Source organism: Mastigoproctus giganteus, chromosome 4 (assembly GCF_048544385.1).
Source record: "Mastigoproctus giganteus isolate SK-2022 chromosome 4, ASM4854438v1, whole genome shotgun sequence".
Taxonomy (NCBI): domain Eukaryota; kingdom Metazoa; phylum Arthropoda; class Arachnida; order Uropygi; family Thelyphonidae; genus Mastigoproctus; species Mastigoproctus giganteus.
Genome location: NC_143578.1, coordinates 141,882,179 through 141,908,533, shown reverse-complemented (window position 1 = coordinate 141,908,533; position 26,355 = coordinate 141,882,179). Strand labels below are relative to the sequence as shown.

Here is a 26,355-nt window from a genome sequence, read left to right as displayed (position 1 = left end):
GAAGCCTTTGAGACTGTATGTTTTGGCAACTTAACTATAGTTGTTTTGACCATGAAATTAAGTAAGCTTCAAGTCGTCATTGCTTCTTTCCCGTGAGGCGCCTCCGTAGCCAGGTGGGATGGAGCAGCAGTGCGTAGCACACGCTTCTTGATTAGACCGGGGTTCGAGCCCGTCACCACCAAATACAGAGGATGTGGAAAGGTCAGGGAATGACCACCGCATATCCCGGAGCAATATGGCCTTACTTGCTAATGCTCCTAAAAACCAAATAGCAAAAAATAACAGCTTCTTCCCCGTGAAGAACAAAGGCCTTTGTTCCAGGAGTTCTCCTTTGTTTGACGCCATCTTGCCCTGTTGTCATTGGGTGACCACGTGTCTGAAGCAGTAGGTACTTGATTATTGTTACTTATCATAAAGATATTGAATCGATTTTCATGATTATATACAAGATGCATATTTTGGTCTGTAACTTGGTAACTGTTGACTGATTGATTATTGCATTGTAAGCTAGCATAAGGAATACTGTAGTCGTTTTAGGCTGCCTAGTTATAAACTCTAACTGGACATAAACATTGGAAGATTAATATGATTTTTCGCTGCGCCCCTTGACGAGCGTAGTGAGAAACGCAAATTATCGACATCCAACACAAACTTATACTGTTGGCAATTGGCTTTTCATCCCGCACTTTAATCCCGAATTTTTCATCCCAGATTTTGTAACCGCCCTGTCTCAACACGAGCACAGTGCAAAGTTCATCTACCACCACTCTGGATGAACCAGAGGCACATCATAGCCTCATACAACATAAGAACCCCTCAAAAGTCTGTCACTCAACCACAAAAAAGGAAAAGAGAAAAAAGTGCACCGATTATCATTCTCAGGAAGAACTTTAAGAGTGCTCCAGGCCCCCTGACTTTGGTCCTGATGAGACCCAATGTAGTACTGCATGTACGAGAGCTTCCACAGCCACGGACCCCAAACTCTCAACTCTTACGCTTCCTCCTTCAGCCCTTGACCAGACGATTGTAATGGGTCTAAAACCTTCTGAACAATTGGCCATCTCGTCCTCGCTGATGCCCACTGATTGGGAAACCTCTGCTGAATCTACCACGCTTCATCAAACCATCTGCAAGTTCTGCCTCATACTTGTCTCCTATCTGAATAACGACACCAACGGGATTACCAAAACGGCTAGCACTTATGTACAGGAATTGTGGACTAAATTGGAATTGATAGTGACAGAATTAATAATAGATAACGAGAAACTCCGAGCAGTAAATGATGAGTTGAAGACAAGAACAACTATTTTCGAGAAGGTGGTGGATACCCTTTCCAAGCTCTCGCCTTCTCCTGACCAGGCTTCCCCTCTTGGAATGAATGACCTGACTATGACTACACCTGATCCCACTCCATTCTCTTATGCAGGAGCAGTGAAAGCTAGGAAAGTGACCCATGCTGAGGCTGGAAAGCAGCAACTACAACCCCCATCAACTTCTGATAGGAAGATGCAGCATGTGCTACTACTCCGTGCTAGTGAAGACTCGAACCTCAAGACTGGTACTGAGGTGCAGGAGATGGTTGCTAACACGCTAAAGAGTGATTATCGAAATGTCAAAGTCAAATCGCTTAGACCCATCAGGAACAGGGGAGTCATCCTTGAAACTACCACTGAAGAGGACCTGATAAGCATCTCCTCCAGCGATTCCCTCTCATCTGTTGGTGTCCAGGCAGCACCACCAAAGAAAGCTAATCCATCGTTACTCATTTACGATACTCACAAGGATTGGTCTAATGAAGAAATTTTAGACGACCTCTACTACTAAAATCTGGCCGACTATGGGTACACTAAAGAAGTCAAAAGCGAAATTACATTCAGATTTCAAACAAAAACAAATTCCAATCCAACGGCGCTCATGGTCATTAGCCTTTCACTCAAAATCTACAAGAGAGTTCTCTCAGCTGATAGAATATTCTTGGGTTGCTGTGCATACAGATTTCAACCCTTCACAATCGTCACAAAGTGCTTCTTGTGCCTAGGATATGGCCACATCTCCCAACACTGTACCAATAACTCCCCCATGTGTGGCCACTGTGCACGTAGCGGGCATGTACACGTGGAGTGTCCCCGTCAAGATGAGCAGCCTTGCTGTGCCAACTGCAAACGACGGAAGCGAGAGCATTCCCACTCAGTCCGTGATGTTACTTGCCCTGAGTACCAACGTGCACTAGAAATGGTACGACTGAGAACCTCTAATGAATAGTCCAAATACAGTCAAACCAAGCCGAGCCACTGCAAAAAACTTTGATTCTAATCCACAGGCTTCCACCAACTCAGTGTGGTCTAGGGCAAAGCTAAGAATTATGCAAATAAATGGACAGAGATCACGATCCGTCTCTGACGAAATTCGTGTCTCTGCTGAGGACCATGAGATCGATGTTATCGTCATCCAGGAACCCTACACTGCTAGAATACAATCTGGACCATCAACGAGGATTATGGGCTTTCCCATCACCACCAGAGTCATTCAGCCTGTCCCAGAGGAACCAGAATCCTGCATTGTCGTCTTCAACCATGAACTGGACATCTTGGTCGTGCATGGGCTCTGTAACAAATTTGCTACATGTGTTCAAATCATTAGCCCAGTACTGACCTTTTATCTTATTTCACTGTACTGCCCACCATCTGCAGACTTCAATGACTCACTGAATTACCTAGAATTTGCACTCAATTTCCTTGAAAACAAGTCAGTCCTTCTTGTCTCGGATGTCAATGCCAAATCCCATTTCTGGCATAGCAATATCATGGACCTTCGAGGAATAATGCTAGAGGATTTCATTGTCTCCCACAAACTCATAGTCCATAATCAGCCAAACCAGCACACCACCTACAGCAGCTCCACAGGCGAATCTAATATTGATGTCACTGTCACCACCAACAATTTAGGCCCATGTATCCATGACTGGCAGACTATACCAGATTGGACCCTTAGCGATCATAGAGTTATCACATTCGATCTAACCCCAAACGCAACTAACACATCTGGGATGCCCACACCACCTGCATTAGTGCGGTTCTCCATCAAAAGCATCGACTGGTCTTCGTTTGATGACTCTATAGTCAAAGACTTTACTCCACATGAACCAAACTGCCTGAACTCCTGCACAGCCACTGAAATAGCAGACATGATGCAGCAAGTGTTGTTGAAGGCCTCCTACAGGTCGGCTAGGAAAAAATCTATCCGTCCCACTGCCTGCTCTTGGTGGTGTCAAGAGCTTACTGCACTCCGCAGAGAGAGGTCCATCATGCCCGTCGACTTTATCAACGCCATCGCGACTGGCCTCCCTGTGAAGTAGCTAGATTCCACAGCAATTATATCGCTAAAAAGGACGAATATACCAAAGCCATAGCTACCCAGAAGAAAACCACCTGGTCTGAGTTTGTCCGAGACTCAGGGAATTCCAACCCCTGGGGACTTCTATACAAAATAGCGAGGGAAAAGACTTTCAGGCCTGAAATCTTTGGCACTGTAACTACTGGGAACACCGAGACTTCTAACTGGACCGACTCCATCAACTCCACAGTTGACAGACTGTTTCCTGAAGATAATCCAGCAGACGATCTACCTGAGCACAGAGCAATACGATTAGCTAATCAAACCTGTGCTTCTGAGGAAGAAACAAATCCCTTTACAATGGAAGAGCTCACAGCCGTCCTCAACAGGATCAGTCCTCAGAAATGTCCAGGAATGGACCTCATTGAGTACTTCTTTGTCCTTCGTTTGTTCAAGCTTAGACCCCTATATCTCCAATTGCTCTACAACAAATGTCTTCTTGAGGGAGTTTTTCCCAAGGCGTGGAAAGTGGCCCTGCTGCGACTCATAAGGAAGCCCGGAAAACCATCAGGAGATCCGCACTCCCTTAGACCAATTGCATTCTTGGCAAATCTAGGCAAAGTTCTAGAAAGGCTCATGGCTCTCCGAATCACACAACTGTTCCAGGAAAAGAACCTATTCTCCTCAGCGCAGTATGGCTTCACACCAGGGAGATCTGCAGAAGAGGCGCTGTTTGACTTCGTCCTCCATATTGAAAACTCCACATCTAAATTTGAACTGGCCATCTTGGTGGATTTTGAAGGTGCCTTCGACACTGTCTGGTAGGACAGTGCATTAGCATGCCTCCGCCTAGCTAACTGTACCTCCCATCTCTACAAGCTCTTCCAGAACTATTTCACAGAGCGCACTATCATGGTTAAATCCAATCTTCTGCAGATAACTAGACCAACCTCTCGGGGGTGCCCACAGGGTTCTGTCTTGGGGCCCTTTGTGTGGAACATGGTCCTGCACAGCTGGCTTTCTAAAACTTTTGAAGGATGCAAAATTGTGGCGTTTGCAGACGACCTGACTATGATTGTTTCTGTGAAATCATGCTCCGACCTTGAAAACAAAGCAAATCTTGTCCTAGCAGATCTCTACTCCTGGACAGTTCTCAACAAGCTTCAAATCAGTACCAGCAAAACAAAAATGATGCTTTTTAAATCAAAGCTTGACCTACGTCGCCCACCACAAATCAAGATCTCCGGAAAACAGCTTCTTATTGTGACACAGGCTAAAGTCCTAGGGGTGGTCATTGACCATAAACTGAGCTTCCTTCCACATCTACAATACCTAGGGGTCAAAACGAAAAGATTTTCAGCTGCAATCATGAGGATCTCCAAGAGCAACTGGGGACTCTCCAACAAAACACTCTCTCTGTATTATAAAGCTATTTTCATCCCCATTGTGACCTACGCAGCAGGAGCGTGGTTTCACTGAGTAAAACGAGTACATATGAAAGTCAACTCCATTCAATGTGCTATGCTCTTGGCCATGCACAGATTATGCGGAACAGTGTCTACAGCTGCCATCCAGGTGATAGCTGGAACTCTGCCGCTTGATCTGTTTGTTATCTTCAGAGGGCTTAACTTCAGAATTAAAAAGAAAATACCAACGAAGATACAAGGCCTAGAACTAAATCTCAATGCTGACCCCAAAGCAGAAAGAGCTCGCTGTTATAAGGAACTTGTCAACATTTGGCAGTCTAGATGGAACACCTCACATACAGGCTCCGTTACCAGAAAATTCCTCCCTGATGTCACTTTCACAACCCTGAAAACGGTAAAGACCTGGCTTTCCCTCACCTTGGAATCATCTTGCTTGGTTACTGGACACGGGTCCCTCAATGAAAAGTTACATCTACTGGGTTTGCTACCAACAGATCGCTGTTTCTGCGGCAGTTCAGAGAATTGGAAACATCTTCTTTTCGAATGCAGGTTGTACAATGACTTAAGAAGGACCCTGCTGCAGACTGTGCCAGGTATCTCAGAACAGCAACCAGAGCCTCTACTCCAAACACCTGACAATCTAAACGCATTCCAATCCTATGAATCCGAAGTCTTTGAGCGCAGGAAGCAGAGCTACATAGTTGTAACTGCACCTAACAATACCTCTTCAGTGACTTAAAGAGCTCTATATTCGCATGCCACCATCCTCTTCATTTTTTTTTTTTTTTTTTCCCTTCTCCACGTACTGTCTGGAGTTCCCACTCTACTGCAGCCAGTTTATTTATTCATTCATTTCATTTCATTCATTTATTTATTTTATTTTATTTATTTTTCTTTCTTTATTTTCTACATCAAATTATTCTTTTCTTTATTTTCTAAATCAAATGTTAATCAAATGTCAAATTATTCTTTTCTTTATTTTTATTAAATTATTTTTTTCTTATTTATTTAATTTGTTCCTCACGCGCTCTGCCTTGAGATCCCACTCTAGCGCAGCCAATTTATTTATTTATTTTATAATTTTTATTTCTATTTTTATTCTTTATTTTATTTTATTTATTTATTTTTTATTATTATTATTTTTTTATCATTATTATTTAATATATATATTTTTATTAATTAATTTATTATTATTATTTTACTTTTTTTTTTTTTTTTTTTTTTGGGCTCTTCTGTCTTTATCTCCTCCCTCTGGAATGGGTCCCCAGAGGAATCTGTTCCACCTTCTGGCAACAGTAGGTGGGTCAGAGTCTCTCTTGAGACAGTACGTGTTTTTCTGGGACTGGCTCACCTTCCCGTGGTGGGGACGAGTACCCAGAATCATCTGTCCAGGTGACTGATGCTTCTGGGTAGCCAAGTGGCCAGAACATAACAACAGAACACACACATAATACATACAAATGTACGTCACACACATATCTGGCCCATTTGTAGTGATACTGTTCTTCACAGAGACACGTTCTAGGTGCCACCCTTACATATACACATGTCCAAATGCTGCACCTGCCCACCTGGCTATGGAAGCGGCTCTACGAGGGTGTTTGTTTGTTATTTGGTTTTTAGGAGCATTAGCAACTAAGGCCATATTGCTCCGGGATATGTGGTGGTCATTCCCTGACCTTTCCGCATCCTCCGTATTAGGTGGCAATGGGCTCGAACCCCGGTCTAATCAATAAGCGTGTGCTACGCACTGCTGCTCCTTCCCACCTGGCTACGGAAGCGCGACTGCGAGGGTGTGGAATACATGTAAACTATTTGTATAGTTATGCAACAATAGAGAGTATTTTACAAGTCATCATAGAGGTAATTCCTCCATTACTCAACTAATGGAGTTAAATAGATTTTTGACTTATCCACCAAAGAAGGATGTGCTACATTTTTCTGGCCTGGTGTAGTTTCTGAATGGTCTGGCCATTTTCTTACCCTGTAGTGGCAATCCTTTGCTCTGTTGTCCCACTTGCATAAAACCACAGTATTTAGTGTATCCACCTTGCAGCCTAGTCATCAAAGTTAGCATTAGCATTAGTAGAGGCATATGATGCAAGAAAACAAGCTTATTCAGCATCAGCCAAAAAAAAAAAAAAAAAACACACACCACTCCCATTTCACCCCTCCGTTCGTTTGAAATACCTGTCCAGTTGAGCTTTAAATTTGTTTAGGCTATCAACTTCAACAACAAATGATGGAAGTCGGTTCCACCAACCAACCACCCGCTGGCCAAAGGCAAATTTCCGCACATCTATCCGACATCCGTCCTTCCTCAATTTGAATTTATGCCCTCTGAGGTGATTATTCTGAGCAAGATGAAGAATCCCATTGGCATTGAGCATGCTCAAACCATTCAAAGCGTTATACACCTCTATCAGATCACCTCGCCGGTGCCTAGTCTCCAGACTCTGTAATTTGCAAAACTTAAGCCTTTCTTCGTGAGAGCAACCCTTTGTTCCATTCACTAATCTTGTTGCCCTTCTCTGTACCCGTTCCAGCAGCTCTACATCCTTCTTGAAATGAGGCCTCCAGACCTGTATACAGTACTCAAGATGTGGCCTAACCATTGCCTTATACAAGGGAATAATCACCTCCTTATCCCTGCTAGAAAAATTCCTGTATATCATTGACAAGACACCATGAGCTACTCTTGCAGCTTGTCTGCACTGCTCAGAGAACTTCATATCTGCCTGCACAATTACCCCCAGGTCCTTTTCATTCTCCACCACTGTCAGTGTAGTACCGCAGAGTTGATACGTTGCTCTGGGGTTACTGTTTCCCATATGTAGTACTTTACATTTGTTAATGTTAAACTTCATTTGCCACCTCTCAGCCCATCTGTTCAACCTTTCCAGATCCTGTTGCAGCAGCATAGCATCAGTAGTGTCCTTAACAACCCTGCCAACCTTTGTATCATCTGCAAACTTGGACAATAAACTTGATATCCCATCATCAATCTCATTCATAAACACCGAAAACAACAACGGACCCAACACTGAACCCTGAGCAACTCCACTAATAACATTAGTCCACGTTGAGCAGTGTCCATTGATTACCACTCTCTGTCTTCTGCCACTCAACCATCCCCTTATCCATAGCAGCAATTTGCCTCCAATGCCACACTACTCCAATTTGTGCAGCAGTCTTCCATGTTCAACAGTATCAAAAGCCTTTCTAAGATCCAAATATATAATATCAAAGTTATTCCCTTCATCCAGTTCTTTTGTGGCTACATCATAGTATCCAATCAAATTGGTCAGGCAAGACCTGCCCTTAACAAAACCATGCTGCGTCTGAGCTATAACTGAATTCTTGTCTAGATGATCCTGCAGTGCTTCTTTAACCAGTGCCTCCATTAATTTACCTGGAACAGAAGTTAAACTAACAGGTCTATAATTACTTGTGTCAGCCTTTGATCCTCCTTTGTGAATTGGGGTTACATTTGCACATCTCCAGTCTATGGGTACCTCCCCTGAGTCCAAAGAAGCTCTCATAATTATGGCTAGGGGTTTGCTTACTTCCTTTGCTGCCTCCTTTAATATAACTGGATAGATCCCATCCACCCCAGGTGCCTTTTTTATGTTTATCCTCAACAATCTCTCCTCCACTTTCCTCTCAGTTATTACAAAATCATCCAGCTTACTGCCAATGTTTACTTTACTTACATCATTCTCCTTCCTGAATAACTCCTCATGCGTGAATGTAGATGCAAAATACTCGTTTAGATTGTTAGCCACCTGAGCAGGATCCTCAACTGTTGAACCATCAATATCCAGTGGACCAATCTGATTCATCCCTTTCCTTCTTGAGTTTAAATATGTAAAGAACTCTTTTCTGTTTTTCTTTGCATCCTTTGCCAAGGATTTTTCGTAGTCTGCCTTTGCCTGCCTAATCTCCTTTGTGACTTGGTTACAGACCAACTTATATCTATCATAGGCTTCCATGTCACCCATTAATTTGTATGTATCCCATGCATTTTTCTTCTCTGCCACATGTCTCATTAGTTCATCTGACAACCATTTAGGCCTAAACCTTGAACAATATTTCTTAGTTGGTATGTAAAGCCTGGTAGCCTCCAATATTAGTTCCTTGAATGCTTCCCATTTTGAGTTTGCTGTTGGTAACGTCATCAGTTGGTCCCACTGTATAGAATTTAAATACTGTCTCAGTCCATCATAGTCGCCTTTACGAAAACAAAAACCCTTCCCTTTACCTCTGATGGTAGTTACCTCCTTGAGTAAATCCCACTTCAACACACTGTGATCACTGCCACCTAGTGGTTCATTTATCTGCAGATTCTTAATGCATGAAGAATCACTACTGATAATCCGATCAAGAGTATTGCTCCCTCTTGTTGCCTCACGAACATGCTGATGTAGAAAACAATCATCCAATAAATCCACAAAAGCCTTGCTAGTGTGCGAGTGACCAACCCACAAATTCCAGTCAATATCTGGGAAATTAAATCCCCCATTATAAGACTCTCTGATTTACTGGCCCACTCTATTTCTCTGTACAATATCTTATTATACTCATCAGAGTCATTAGGCCTATAGCACACTCCTACTCTCAATTTTGATTTCCCTATGCTTATGTCACACCAAACTGACTCGACACTGCCCTGTCCATCGATGTCGACTGGCTTCACTTCCTTGGACTTTATGTGTTTCTTAATTAATAGCATAACCCCTCCTCCCCTCCTGTCCTGTCTATCCTTTCTATACACATTGTATTCCCCAAATTCCAGTTCCGCGTTACTTATATCTGTGTGACACCACGTCTCTGATATCCCAACAATATCTGCCTTTGATGTTTTGAGCAATACCTCAAATTCATCAAATTTATTTACCAAACTCCTAGCATTGGTGTACACGCAGGTATACATGCACCTGTTTCTATTCTTAGCTACCCTAACACAACCCATGTGTTTACTTGTACCGCAATGACTCCCAGTAGTCTCTGAAATATCCTGCATCTTGTTTTTCAGGGTTCTGCTCATTTCAATAGAAGCAGTGCAAGAATCACTTCCACCTCTGCCAGTGGCTACTGTTAATGTATTAGCCCTTGTATCCCCCCCAACTAGCAGTTTTACGACCCACCTAACACTGCCTCGACAGCATCAGCAAAAATTCTTGCACCCTTTCTATTTAAGTGTATCCCATCCCTGTAGAAGCAATCTCTCCTGTTAACAAGTACAGTCCAGGCTGAAAAAAATTCTACCCCTTGAGCCTTGCACAATCTTTCCAGGGCCGAATTGATCGACAAGGCTCTCATCATATACTCCCTCCTATCGTGTCTGGGCAGAATTGCAGACACTTTCAAATTCAACCCTAATTCACGGCTTTTTTTCAACAGTGACCTGTACTTGCTAAGTAATTCCGCCGGTCTCCTACTCTTAATATCATTTGTGCCAACGTGTACAACTATATCACCTTTTGTACCCTTAAAAGATGATATCCGCTCTACAACGTCATCAACCTTTGCCCCTGGCAGACATACCCTGGTCCCTGGTCCAACCTAAAAGTTATCACTTTTAGGTTGGCACCGATATTCCATTTGTATTCTTGATAGTATATTTTCTGTAAAAGAATCTGTAGGTTCTCGTAACTCTCCTTCACGTTGACTGCATGGCCAATGGTACAGTGGATATTTATTTTAATTATGGAGTAAAACTGCTTTCAAACTGATCTTGGATGAATCAGGGAAAAGTCTCCACTGCTTGGGGACGTGCTGCAGATGTAACTCTTTCAGTAATACCTTGGGATTATTACAATAAACCAAAGCACCATGCATGGAATAATAGGCCATTATGTTAGATTGCCTCTTCCTATCAAAAGACACCTTGACACCCTTTTCAAGAGGATTCCACTGCTGAAGCCGTGATCCTAGTAACTGAGCCTTGGTTTTGAAGAGATGCAAATCTCTGACCAAGAAATTCTGCCTGAGCGATTAGATGTGGCCTTGCAGTATGAAGAGTTGAAAAGTCTGGATCTGTACTCATTCTAGGTTCTGCATCTCCTGGAGACTCCTTTCCTGATCCTGAATCAGAGTCAGGTCCTTCAGTTTCTGGTGGTTTTGTCATGGCATTGTATCATCATGAGGAACCGGCCTTAGAGCAGAAGGTATATTGGGATACTCTACGTCAGTGTTTCTCAAACTTTTTAAGTCCCGGAACACTTTTCAACACTTTTCAACACTTTTGCAACATATTCACGGAACACTTACAAAACACAAGTTTATGAGGAAGCCAAAGAACTGTTTGCTAATATTTTATTACATTTGACACACTGTGCATCAGGAGCATCTTTATTTCCAACATATATAAAGCAGGAATTCAAGTAACTTTCATTATACTTTCGTTTTGGTCTTTTATTAGTTGGTTCCTGTTTTTTCACTTTGGATTTTTGGGGAACAAAAGGCTGCGATTGTACATCCTCCCTTTGAAGTGTGACAATATTGTGTTCGTTTTCATCAACGACAGTTGCAATACTAGAAGTACTTTGCTTCTCGTTTTAAAGTTACTTTTTTTAACCACCAATCCATGGTCACATATTTTAATAATAATATTTTGAAATACTAATAATTATCAAAAAAAAATTTATACAAGGAAGTGAGTTTAGTTATGATATCGGTTCGCTTCCTCCTCTCCTTCAACCCATGTACTCCAGGCTAAATCGCATGCAAATGGCATACTAGAACACCATATTACTACTTTTTTTCCGTAGGTGTCATTACCTCTACTCACACTTCTCTATATAAAAGCCCGCAAAAATAAAGTGTTCTGCGTTCTATTTGATTATTAGTCTATGCCAGTATATTAATAGCTGAAAAAAAAATTATGTTAAATGTTATAATGATACAAAGTGGTGTACTCTACAAATATGCAAAATTTATTTATTTTATTTTATTTCTTTAATTATTAATTGTGATTTTTAGCACTTGTTCACAACTCACGGAACACAGTTTGCTTGGATTTCCCAGAAAAGCCAGAATTATTGGTCCTGCAAAAGTAAAAATCTTTGTGGTTCTTGAGTTTCCCACAATATCACTAGAACATCAAAAGGCATCAATTAATATTATATCTAAGCCAGCCTTTTAATGTCCTAGAACACGAGATAGAGGAAATATTTGGAACCCATACTTTATCTTGATCTCTGACCCTACATCCAAAATAGAGTTTATAGGCTTTTCTCACAAGTTGTGACAGTAGCTTCTGTTGTGTGATTTTAATATCACATCAGGCTTATTTCGGAAAGAATGGGAGATTTTCCATGCAGTTGAGGCATGTGCATTTAAATACAGTTCACGACTTAAACATGCACACACAACACTTGCTTACAAACACTAATTCACTAAAACACTTGTTCACTTTGTTCACCACATGTTCTCTGAAACACGTACACATTTAGAAATATAAAATGCTTGCTTGGTGCAAAACTCACTCATATATACAGGTATTGAAGTTTCTAGAAGGCTCACAATATTCCTAGAGAACTCTGCTTAATTAACCCCGGGGGCTCACACCTAGTGAGTATGGGCTTGGCAAACCCAGGGTCCAGAGCTGGATATCATCATTCTTCTCTTTCTTGGTGATTCCTTTCTACTCTCTCTCTCTCTCTCTCTCTCTCTCTCTCTCTCTCTCGGGGGTAACTTGGGAATTTTTTTTTTTTTTTTTTTTGGCCGGTGCAGCATAAGCCTCAGGCTTCCTTGTACCATATTGCCATTAATAATAATAATAATAATAATAATAAATAATAATGTTATAGAACTTTACAGAAACATCACAACCATTTCCGCTACATGTGACAATATTCTAGAATGTTCCAGAACATTCTCAAATGTTGTAGAAAGCTCCCAAATGCTCTAGAAACCCCCAAATGTTCTAGAAAAAATATAAATAGATAAAATATATGGAAAAGATGATTAAACCAACTACACCTCTTGGTTTTCAGTTATTAACCTATGATATTTGAGAACTCGGGGTGATGAGAACTTGTTGAACATATTTCCTACAAGAATCTGTCAATTATTTCAGGGAGGAAATCGATTATGACAAGTGTAATCTTAAGTTCTTCCAGCTCAGTAGAGCAAGCTAAGTTCCAATATGAATTAGAGAATATGTTATAGATCAATATAACTTTTGGTGTATGTTTTATGTAGTAGTAAGCTTTCAATTGTTAATGTGCATATTTTTCTTTAAAAGGTTTTGAAGTAATTTCTCCAATCATTGATAGGATTTGAATGCAAGAATAGTTTTGAATTATTCATCATTACTAGTAATAATAAAGCTGCTTTAAAAATTACCAATACTTTCTTAGTATGATTTTTCTTCTGTTTTAGGGCACTGGGGAGAATTAGTGTCATTTAAACTTTCTGATATTGGAGAAGGTATTAGTGAAGTTACCGTTAAGGAATGGTAAGCTATGCTCATATAACAAAAAAAAAAAATAAAAAATAAAAAAATGGTTTCAGGAGTGAATCAGATTTAGTTAAGTCAAAAGTTCCTGCTTTTTTTATTAGATAGAACTGACGTGCCGAGGATTTCAGTTATAGTGAACCGAGATTCTGTTTATTTCATTATTGTTACTAGCAGTGGTATGTGATACAAGAAAGCAATCTTATAAAGCATCAGCTAATAAAAAAAATAAAGCATCAGCTAATAAAAAAAAAAAAAAAAAATTATATATTGCAATTTACTGTTAATCTAAGTTAATTTACTTGTTAATCTAAGTACTGACAGATTAACGTGTATATAATCTATATGAAGTATTAACATTTGTTGACAGAAGTGCATTAATGGCATTAGATTTAATGCATTTATTTATATAACTAGGTATATTTATAAAACCTCGGTTGTGTTTTAATTCAGATCTTCTAGTTTGTTCTTATATGTTACCACTCAAAAACTGCTTTTATATATAGAGCAGTATAGTTGGTCATGTCCAGACTTTCAGGGTCAGTCTGATCGTTTGATTATTAGAGATTATGTTTGTAAGTAAAGGCTATCAAAAGAAAAAAAATGGATAAAGTAACTTTTTTTTTCAAAGTAAATTTATTGCTCTAATTGATTTATAGGTGGTGAAAGTGTTATTGTTTTTGATATTGTTTAATTTTTCTTTCCTTGATACTTAGGGACTTATTAATTACAGATCTGCTAGAGTTTTCTGATCTAGTCCCAGTTAGGCTAAATGAATGTTAAATATTGGCCACAAATTGCTATGATTTCCATCACCCAAAATTTGTATTTGAGTAGAAAAGGAAAACATGAAAAATATTCATATTTTGCCACAATATAAGCTTCCAAATACACAATATAAGCTTGGAATACAGCATGAAAAAAAAAAAAAACCCTCTTAATTAAACTATATATTGGGTTCTTCTTGTTAAAATCATATTGGGTAATTAAAATTTCATTAATTTAACCAATTTTCCAATTATCAGGATTTTTTTTGTAATTTCAATTTTGCAATTGCAATTTCATTCATTTAATCATTATTCGATTATCAGGATTTTTTTTTTTATAAATGTAATGTTAGAAGAAAACAGTTTTTTTACTTGCAGTACAATAATTATAAATTTTATAAATCGCATACAGTAAATTAATTTGAAAATATACTTAATATAAGTGAACATAATAAAAAACTAATAAAATATTAAAAATTACGAAAAATATGTCTTGTACATAATGTGTAAAATCGTAATGTACCATGTAATGTAAAAAGAAGAAAATACTGATTAATTAATTAAAAAACTGTCTAAAGTTGATTTTTTCATGTTTCCTTTAACACAAGAAAGTTTTTTTTTTTTTTTTTTGTGAATACCTTAGAAACAAGAGGTATTAGAATCTATAGTACTCAATACCATGAATTGGGTGGAGATTGAGAAAATGAAAGAAGATATTTGTTGACATTAGACTTGAACTTCTGTAGATTGTACTTTACAGGAAATGCATATGAAGGAAGTTTGTTCCAAAAAAACAGAATTTGAATGAATAAACTAAGAAGAAGAAAAGTTGGTTCTGTGAGTTTGAAGTTGGACAGTAAACGGATGTTGACTGATTGCTGCACGTGTTCAGACTGCTTTGAAATAGACAGCAGGAATTATAGAAACCAATTCAGAAGAACAGTGCCCATGGAAGTATCTATAGAAAAAGCATGGAGACGATACAGAACATCTATGAGACAGAGTGGAGAGACTGTTAGAAGAGGTTCTCCACTGATCAGTCATTAATTAATATAACTGCCTTCTTTTGAATGGAATATAGAAGCCTGAGAGAGGTTTTGGAGGCACTACTCCAGATGAGGGAACAATATTCCATGGTAGTGCGGATTTGCGATGTGTACAGAATAAACAGCTGTTTGGAAGAAAATTAACACCTAGAGTGATAGAGAGAATCCTATTTTTTAGGTGCAGAGGAAATAATATGCTTATTCAAATAGAAATTAGAAGTCAGGGTAATCTTCAATAGAGATATATCATCTCGACTAGAAATTGGAGTGTCATCAAAGATAAGCATAGAAGCAGAAGAATCCTTTTTGCGAGATATAAGAGAGGACTGAGTTTTAGAAGAATTGAAATCAACTAAGTTATCTTAGCCCCACTGGACAATTATCAGGAGAAGAGCATTTAAGGAATTGGTAGTGGATATTCATGAAGTTGAAGCTGTTTGGGTGGATGCAATGTGCTATCATCAGCGAAACTATGGATAGGATTTCCGGACAATGGAAGAAGGTCATTAATATACAAGAGGAAAAGAGTGGGAGAAAGGACTGATCCTTGGGGAACACCAGCATTAGTGCAGAAGTTAGAAGACAGAGAGCTATGCCGACCGGGCTAGCCGGGTGGGTAAAGTACCTGCCTGGCAACCCAAAGGTCGCGGGTTCGATTCCCGCCTCGGGCTTGGATCAAAGTACTGCAAAAACTTTGGGAGGTGCATTATGGCCACAGAAGCCTATGCGTCAACAACTACCAAAAAAAAAAAAAAAAAAAAACAGAGAGCTATCTGCTGCTTGGGTTTCACAAAACTTTTCCATTGAATTTGTTCACGAAGGGGTAACATAACACAGAATATCACCGGCGGATCAACACTGATGGAATCCATACTGGCGATCATTGATCAGATGGAAGGTTTCTTAAGAAAATCAATTAACCACCAACTCTTAAGCTATCTTCCATTGATCAGCTGGAAGATAGCTTAAGAGTTGGTGGTTAATTGATTTCTTCATTAATTTAGAAAGAGTAGAAGTAAGTGGAGTGGGAGGGATTTGTCACCCTTTCTTTGAACTGGCTGGATGTGAGCAAATTTCCAAGCAGAAGGAATAAGAAAGTGATAACTGGTAATGTAGAACAGGAGCACATGTAATGTACAACAGTTCAGGAGCACAGGTTTTGAGAACAAGTGGAGAAATACCATCAGAACCTGGAGTTTCCTTAGCCTCAAGATTTGTCAAAATCCTTCTGACATCCTTTTGACAGAAGACCATAGGAGACATTTAATGCTGACTGGGCTAGCCAGGTGGGTAAAGTGCCTGCCTGGCACAACCCAAAGGTTGCGGGTTCGAATCCCGCCTCGGGCTTGGATCAGAGTAAAATGCAAAAACCTTGGGAGGTGCGTTATGACCACAGAAGCCGATGCGCCAACAACTAACAAAAAACAAAACAACAAAGAGACATTTAATGAAGCATAATAGGAATGGTGGGATGTGATTTATCAATATGTAAGTTGGAAGAAAAATAGGATTCTAACATGGTAGCTTTATCCTTGACTGAAGTGGCACCATCTGGTTTTGACAGAGGTGAGATCAGAGATGGGCAACAGTTGTGGCTAATAGTTTTGGGAAGAGACCAGAATGCTCAGCTACCATTTGGACCAGAAGCAAGTTTTCTACTCTTAGCCTGTTCGAAATGTAGCGTGGACTGGCTAATAACTGCTTTATAATTGTTGTGAACTTTAGTGTAAGTAGAAAATGAACCTAGAAATTTCGATATGAACCAATTAGGATATGCAAATTCTTAGTACGTTTATTTGAAAAGCAAATAAAGGACTTGATTTTAAGGTGGGGTGTGTAATAAAGAATTCCAATAAGAATAATTTCACTGACATGATCTTAGCAAACTTTGACATCAAAAGTTTTGAAACAGTAATCTGAAAAGGAGAAAAGAAATCTTGCAGATCATGCCAGTTTCATTTCTTGTAATGCTAAACAACATGATGTCGGGAATGGCCACAAGAGAAAGGCTCTATTCAAAAAATATGCTATCACCAAGTTGTGATCTGAGGTGCGTAGAGTACTCGCTCAACCATGTCCTTAGAAGGGTTGTTTGTGAGAAAAAGATCAGACATGTTGACTGTGTTGTTAGGATTGTCTGGTATTCTGGTAGGTAAATGAACAATCTGTGCAGGGTCATTAGTAATGGCAAAATCTTATGTATCTCAACCAGCTGGGTCCATATGATTAGAAAATGGAAGACAGCTGCTGTTGTGAACATTAAAATCACCAAGGAAAATTACCTTACTGTTAGGAACGGGAAAGTCAAGTTTCAAAGAGAGGAAGTCAAAGAGTTCCAAATGATTAGTGGAGTTGGGAGAATGGTAGAGGCAACAGAAGAATTTGACAGAATATGGTAGAGTGATTTTAAGCCAGAGAATATCAAAAAGTGGTGATTCCAAATTACTAAGTCTCTGACAAAGAATATCAGAATGGCACAAGTAGCACCTTTGCAGTGAAAGGAATCATACAGATGGCTGAGATGAGCAGTGGTTGAATCAATCAATAACTGATATTCTGTCAGAAAAAGTACATTGGGTTTGGCATAGCGTAAGTGGAAATGGACATTGTTGAGATTAGAACTGAGACGATGTTTTTTTGTGAAATGAATGAGGAAGGGTTTGGGGAGTTTAGATCTTTTCGCAGATAAGTTCTCTCTATTAGCTTGACAATTCATGGTATATTCAGTAGTAAGAAAAGGTGGGGGGGGTATATTCTTACCATGTGTATACCATATTTGGATATGACGTACACACGGTAAGAATATACCGTGTGTACCCTTTGACATAACTTGGCCTTGAAAATGTTCCCGCATTCTCAAGGCCAAGTTACTCGGACTCCCTCCAGTTACTATCTGGCAGATTAGAGGCAGTGAGATTATGCACTAGCTGATTCAAAAGCCTCCTAGAGAGGTACCAATAGGTTTGGTCCAGTGTACCAATTAGTGTCCAGCCTGCAAACACCATTTTAGAGCTGTACCCTCAATGTAAGGAAGGTTGGATCTCGCCATAATGTCCATCATAACCTCAAAAGACATGAATCATACTGCATGTTAGAAGAGATTGGGGAGAGTTTACTGGAGCTTTGTGTTCTGGAGACTAAATGTGGGTACATTATATTCGATAGCTTATACAAATGTCAGAACTCTTCTGGCTGTAGCACCTTTCAATTCTGAATTTTTCCTTAAAATAGCCAAAGCTATAACTGCTTTTGAAGACGGTTCTGGCAATGGGGCCATCACTTCCCTGGTATGGCCCTGAGTGCCAAGTGTTTTTTTTTTTTTTTTTTGGTGCAATTGGTAGAGAGGTCTTTCCAAGTGATTACATTTAAAATGCCATAAGCCAACCACTACTTGTGCAGTAGCACATCCGTGGCTTGGATCTTCTTTCAATGGCATGAGAGTTTAAGAATTTACAATTTTGTTGTAATTTAGCTCAAATTTACAAAACAAACTAAACACGCAGCACTTGGCCCAATCTGCATAACTTAATAAGCATAGGTTCCATCCCTGCTTTGTAGTGGCAGGCTTCTACTATCTAGTATTCTAGAAATGTTTTCGGAAAACCACATCAACATAATTATTGAAGTAGATGAAAAGTCTGTTATTAGAAAACAGGGCAAAAAGATGATCCCTCTCAAAAACAACACTGACAGAGCTTTCTAAACTATTTCTCAAATTAACGTATTGTATACAATGTAACGTTATATGTGTTGAAGTTTCTACATTGTCACAGGAACAAAGTCAGAATCACTTAGTTCTAGTTGGGACAGCTTATAAGCCAAGCTATGACCAGTTAGCATTAGCATTAGTAGAGGCATTTGATACAAGAAAGCAAGTTTATGCAGCATCAGCCAAAAAAAAAAAAAAAAACCACTTCCACCTCACCCCTCTGTTCGTTCCAAATACCTGTCCAGCTGAGCCTTAAACTTATTTAGGCTATCAACTTCCACGACAAGGGATGGAAGTCTGTTCCACCAACCAACCACCCGCTGGCTAAAGGCAAATTTCCACACGTCTATCCTACATCTGTCTTTCCTCAATTTGAATTTATGCCCTCTCAGGTGATTATTCTGAGCGAGAGGAAGAATCCCATCAGCATTGAGCATGCTCAAACCATTCAAGGCTTTATACACCTCTATCAGATCACCTCGCTGGTGCCTAGTCTCCAGACACTGTAATTTGCAAAACTTAAGCCTTTCTTCGTAAGAGCACCCCTTTGTTCCATTCACTAATCTTGTTGCCCTTCTCTGTACTCGATCCAGCAGCTCTACATCCTTCTTGAAATGAGGCCTCCAGACAGTACTCTACGTGTGGCCTGACCATTGCCTTATACAAGGGAATAATCACCTCCTTATCCCTGCTAGAAAAATTCCTATATATCATTGACAATACACCATGAGCTACCCTTGCGCCCGTCTGCACTGCTCAGAGAACTTCATATCTGCCTGCACAACCACCCCCAGGTCCCTTTAATTCTCTACAACTGTCAGTGTAGTACCACAGAGTTGATACGTTGCTCTGGGGTTGCTGTTTCCCATGTGTAGTACTTTACATTTGTCAATGTTAAACTTCATTTGCCACCTCTCAGCCCATCTGCTCAATGTTTCCAGATCCTGTTGCAGCAGCATAGTGTCAGTAGTGTCCTTGACAACCCTGCCTACCTTTGTATCGTCTGCACACTTCGACATTAAGCTTGATATACCCTCATCAATATCATTTATGAATACAGAAAACAATAATGGACCCAACACTGAGCCCTGAGGGACTCCACTAATAACATTAGTCCATGACGAGCAGTGTCCATTGATTACCACTCTCTGTCTTCTCCCCCTCAGCCACCCCTTTATCCACAGCAGCAATTTGCCTCCAATGCCACACTGCTCCAATTTGTGCAGCAGTCTTCCATGTGCAACAGTATCAAAAGCCTTTCTAAGATCCAAGTATATAATATCAAAGTTATTCCCTGCATCCAGTTCCTTTGTGACTGCATCATAGTGTCCAATCAAACCGGTCAGGCAAGACTTCCCCTTAACAAAACCATGCTGTGTCCGAGCTATAGCTGAAGTCTTGTCTAAATGATCCTGCAGTGCTTCTTTAACTAGTGCCTCCATTAATTTTCCTGGAACAGAAGTTAAACTCACAGGTCTATAATTACTTGTGTCAGCCTTTGATCCTCCTTTGTGAATTGGGGTGATATTTGCACATCTCCAGTCTGTGGGTACCTACCCTGAGTCCAAGGAAGCTCTCATAATTATGGCTAAGGGTTTGCTTACTTCCTTTGCAGCCTCCTTTAATATAACTGGATAGATCCCATCCACCCCGGGTGCCTTTCTTGTGTTTATCTTCAACAATTTCTCCTCCACTTTACTCTCAGTTATTACAAGATTCTCTAGCTTACTGCCAGAGTTGAATACACCTCTGGCTTTCCCCTCGCTAAATAACTCCTCATGTGTGAATGTCGATGCAAAATATTCATTTAGTTTGTTAGCTACCTGAGCAGGATCATCAACAGTTGACCCATCGATATCAAGTGGACCAATCTGATTCATCCCCTTCCTTCTAGAGTTTACATAAGTAAAGAACTCTTTGCTGTTTTTCTTTGCATCCCTTGCCAAAGATTTCTCGTAATCTGCCTTTGCCTGCCTAACCTCCTTTGTAACTTAGTTACAGATCAACTTATATCTACCATAGGCTTCTGTGTCATGTGTTAATTTGTATGTATCCCATGCATGTTTCTTCTCTGCCATATGCCTCATCAGTTCATCTGACATCCATTTAGGCCTAAACCTTGAACAATATTTCTTAGTTGGTATGTAAAGCCTAGTAGCTTCCAAGATAAGTTCTTTGAATGCTTCCCATTTTGCATTTGCTGTTGGTAACATCATCAGTTGGTCCCACTGTATAGAATTTAAATACTGTCTCAGTCCATCATAGTCGCCTTTACGAAAGCAATAAACCTTCCCTTTACCCCTAATGGTAGTTACCTCTTTGAGTAAATCCCACTTCAGCACACTGTGATCACTGCCACCTAGTGGTTCATTTATCTGCAGATTCTTAATGCATGAAGAATCACTTAGGTGGCAACGAACGTGTAGAGTGGTTCTCTTCAAGATGCCTGGTCAGCATGAAGAGGAAAAGACCAACCCCTCCAGCAATATGAAAATCAAATCAAGAGTATTCTTCCCTCTAGTTGCCTCCTGAACATGCTGATGTAGAAAACAATCATCCAATAAATCCACAAAAGCCTTGCTAGTGTGTGAGTGACCAGCCCCCAAATTCCAGTCACTATCTGGGAAATTAAAATCTCCCATTATAAGACTCTCTGATTTACTGGCCCATTCTATTTCCCTGTACAGTATCTTATTATACTCATCAGAGTCATTAGCCTATAGCACACTCCGACTCTCAATTTTGATCTCCCAATGCTTATGTCACACCAAACTGACTCGACACTGCACTGTCCAGCGATGTCCACTGGCTTCACTTCCTTGGATTTTATGTATTTCTTAACTAATAGCATAACCCCTCCTCCCTTCCTATCCAGTCTATCCTTTCTGTAGATGTTGTACTCCCCAAATTCCAGTTCTGCATTCCTTATATCTGTGTGACACAACGTCTCTGATATCCCAACAATATCTGCCTTTGATGTTTTGAGCAATACCTCAAATTCATCAAATTTATTTACTAAACTCCTAGCATTGGTGTACACACAAGTATACATGCACCTATTTCTATTCTTAGCTACCCTAACACAACCCATGTGTTTACTTGTACCGCAATGACTCCCAGCAGTCTCTGAAATATCCTGCATCTTGTTTTTCAGGCTTCTGTTCATTCCAATAGAAGCAGTGCAAGAATCTCTTTCACCTCTGCCAGTGGCTACTGTTAATCTATTCGTCTTTGTCTTCCCCCAAGCTAGCAGTTTTCCGACCCACCTAACACTGCCTCGATAGCATCAGCAAATATTCTTATTTCCTGATGCAGTTATTAAGAGTGTGTCTTTAAGATCAAATTGTAACCATTGGTTGTCAGTTCCTTGGATTGACAGTGTTCACAAAGGGAAAGAACAGAAAAGTCTTTCTTCCTTTTTCAGACATTTGCCATTTTTCTTACCACAGACCTGTAATTTCCTATAACTTTTAAGATCTGCTCAAGAATATACACAATTGTCTTGTGGACATGATCAAGGATTGGCTTTCTTATGTTGTTCTTAATATAATGTAACAAACCTCTAAGCACACTTCATATTATATAGGCAGTCTCCCTGCAACATCCTGCAGGGCATCAGAAGAAACGGTCCGACAAGCACAAGTGACAGTAACACAAACCTATGGCCTTGAGGGGAACAGGGGCTTAGAGGGGAACAGGTATCCTGTGTGTTATCAGACACTCAGCCTAAAACACTGATGGATCCAATATCTCTCTATTACAGAAGATTTAGGAGAAGTCCGCTTGGCCTGCCTCCCTAAAATCCACTCATGCACACCTTCTCGATGGTAAGCCCTGTTACGTCACTTAGGTGGCAACGAACGTGTAGAGTGGTTCTCTTCAAGATGCCTGGTCAGCATGAAGAGGAAAAGACCAACCCCTCCAGCAATATGAAAGCACGACGAAACAAATGGCCCTCAGTCCCCAGCAGCTTTCACTCTCCCTCTTACGGCAGCGAGAGGATTGGAGTGGAAGCAGAGGGTGCTAAGAATCTCTGGGTACGACCAGGCTGCCATGCACGGAAACTGAACTTGGCCTGTTATAATGTAAGAACACTCATCGGTGAAGACAGGATATTAGAGCTGGAAAAGGAATTAGAAAATGTGAATTGGAATATCATCGGTTTGGCTGAAACAAGAAGAAGAAATGAATCACTTATAAGTTTATCAAGTGGAAATCTGCTGTACACCAATGGAAACAGTGAAAGGAGTGAAGGTGGAATTGGGTTTCTGGTCCATAAAGATTTTAAAAACAACATTTTGGAATTCAAAAGTACATCACAAAGAGTGTCAAGACTAATACTCAAGATTTCTAAGAGATACAAGCTAAAGATTATAATGATTTATGCACCAACATCGAGCCATGATGATGAAGAGGTTGAAGAAATGTACACTGAAATTGAGAGTCTTCTAGATGAGCAGAAAACCCACTACACTATTATTATGGGAGACTTCAATGCTAAGGTTGGAAAAAGACAAAACAGCACAGAAAGGGGAACTATAGGAAATTTTGGAATTGGTGAAAGAAATGAAAGAGGTGAAAGACTTGTGGAATTTGCAGAATCTCAAGGACTGTCAGTAATGAACACTTTTTTCAAGAAAAGGGTGAACAGAAAGTGGACATGGAAGAGTCCAAATGGATTAACTACTAATGAAATCGACTTCATCCTCACTAACAGAAGATATATTGTGAATGATGTTACCGTCCTGAATAAGGTAAATGTTGGAAGTGATCACAGAATGGTAAGATGTACACTTGATATAGATGTAGGAAAGGAAAGGAAAAAACTGACTCGAGTAAATAATACAAAGGTCTTTGAAATAACAGAGGAGGAGAAAAAGCAGTATGTACTGGAACTTAAGAACAAGTTTGAGCTTCTGCAGACTGCTGAGGACCAAGATATCGATGAGGAATATTACAACTTTTTGAAAGTGATAAAGCCCAAGAAACCTATAGGGAAAAAGAAATCCAAAGAAGAAAAAATTAGTCAAGAAACACTTGTCATGATGAACCGAAGACGACAAATGAAAAGCAAGAAAAACACTGACAGGGAGAAAATTGAGTATACTGAGTTATGCAAAGCCATTAGAAAGAGACTCAGAGAGGACATAAGAAGATTTAACACAAGAAAAGTAGAACACGCATTAAGGGAAAACAAAGGATTTAAATCAGCAGCCATGAGCAGTAATACAGAAAGACAAATGATACTGAAACTGAAGAATAGCGATGGTGTACTTATAAACAGCAGAGAAGGCATAATTCAAATAGCAGAAGACTACTATAGAGAATTATACAAGGAGCAGGGGAATGATGCCAGCAGTGGGGAAGATGGATTGCAAAGTAGCAACACATACGACATACCCAATATTCTTCCTGATGAGGTAGAACATGCATTGAAGAAAATGAAGAATCAGAAAGCCCCGGGGGAAGATGAAGTTACTGTAGAGTTGTTAATATTGGGAGGAAGAGACATAACACAAAAACTGGCAAGTCTCTTCACAGAGTGCATTAGAAAAGGTGTGACGCCTAAGCAGTGGAATAATGCAATCATAGTTTTGCTGCATAAGAAAGGAGATAAATCAGAAATTGGAAATTATAGACCAATTAGCTTGTTATCCCACATCTACAAGTTGTTCACAAGGGTCATTACTAACAGATTAGAAAGAATACTGGATGAGAATCAACCGAAAGAGCAAGCTGGCTTTAGGACAGGATTCTCAACTATGGATCACCTTCATGTAATATCACAGCTAATGGAGAAAGCAAATGAATATAAAACACCATTATGCCTGGCATTTGTGGATTATGAAAAGGCATTTGACTCCATACAGCATAAGGCAATGTTTCGGGCACTGGAAAGACAAGGCATTGATACCCCATATATTATGATTTTGAAGAAAATATACGAGAGTGCTACCTCCTTTATTAGACTAGACAAAGACAGTAGGAAATTTAAAATTGAGAAAGGAGTTCGACAAGGAGACACAATATCTCCGAAGCTGTTTACTGCTGCCCTTGAGGAAGCTTTCAGAAGATTAGACTGGTCGCAGAAAGGAGTCAATGTGAATGGAGAGTACCTAAACCATTTACGATTTGCAGATGACATTGTGGTCATAAGCCATGATCCCAAAGAATTAGAGGAAAATCTTAATCAGTTATGCACAGCTAGTAAGGATTTTGGACTAAAGATGAATATGGCTAAAACAAAAGTAATGATGAACAAGTATGCCACAGAAAGGGAAATAATGATTGAAGGAGCAGTAATTGAAAAGGTGGAGTCATATACTTATCTGGGACAAGTTATTAGCTGTAATAATGATAAATGGCTGGAAGTCAAGAGAAGAATAAATTTTGGATGGATAGCATTCAGGAAATATAGTCACATACTGAAGAGCAATATCCCAGTTTGTCTGAAACGTAAAATAATGGACCAATGTATACTCCCCATCATGACTTATGGAAGTGAAACTTGGGCACTCACCAAAAGAATGGAAGAGAAGCTGAGAACTACACAGCGAAGAATGGAACGAATCATATTGGGAATAAGACTGTTAGATAAGAAGAGAAACACATGGATTAGGCAGCAAACTCAAGTAAAGGACATTCTTATCAAAACTAAAGAACTAAAATGGTCTTGGGCAGGACACATAGCTCGAAGACATGATGACAGATGGACTAAGAAAATAACAGAATGGTATCCAAGAGGAGCTAGAAGAAAACCTGGAAGACAAAGGCGGAGATGGATAGATGAAATTCATGAGTTTGTGGGTAGTAAATGGATGTCCAGTGCTCAAAACAGAAGGAACTGGAAAGTTGCTGGAGAGGCCTTCATCCTGCAGTGGATTGAAAATGGCTGATGATGATGATGATGATGATGATGATGATGGCCTTGAGTAAGATACTTCTAAGTACTACTTATTACATATTAATTACTAATATTTCTAACATTTCTAAGTACTTCTTCTTACTACTTATTACATATTACTTACTCTGTGAACCCAAGCTCCAGAGGCTTAGGTCACAATCAGGACAAATAGACAATTATAGAATTAGCAAGGGCACATAATGCAAGAAAGCAAGCTTATATATCATCAGCCAAAAAAAAAACAAAAAAAAAAAAAAAAAAACACACCCACTTCTCATTTCACCCATTCACTCGCTCCAAATGTTTGTCCAGTTCAGCCTTGAATCTGTTTAAGGTATCAACTTCTACAGTGACAGATGGAAGTTTGTTCCAGAAATCACCACGTGCTGGCTAAAAGCAAACTTTCACACATCTATCCAACAACTATCTTTCCTCAATTTGAATTTATGCCCTCTCAGGTGATTTTTCTGAGCAAGAGGTAGAATCCCATCAGCATTGAGCATGGCCAAACCATTCAAGGCTTTATAACCTCAATCAGATCACCCTGCAGGTGCCTAGTCTCCAGACACTGTAATTTGCAAAACTTAAGCCTTTCTTCGTAAGAGCAACCCCTTTGAATGGATTCTATGATGTGGTCACAAAGGAACTGAATGCAAAGAATAATTTTGATATCATGTATTTGGATCTTAGAGAGACTGTTGACCC

General features: G+C 39.8%; 1 protein-coding gene across 3 annotated transcripts in view; it reads left to right on the top strand.

The window, feature by feature from the left end:
• Dbct (Dihydrolipoamide branched chain transacylase E2) overlaps positions 1-26,355 on the top strand; it is a 561,035-nt gene that overhangs the window by 85,612 nt on the left and 449,068 nt on the right. For all 3 annotated transcript variants that reach the window (XM_090372955.1, XM_090372954.1, XM_090372953.1), the window contains exon 3: positions 13,149-13,224. In XM_090372955.1, coding sequence (XP_090229081.1) covers positions 13,149-13,224 — 76 coding nt within the window. The remainder of the gene's footprint in view (positions 1-13,148; positions 13,225-26,355) is intronic.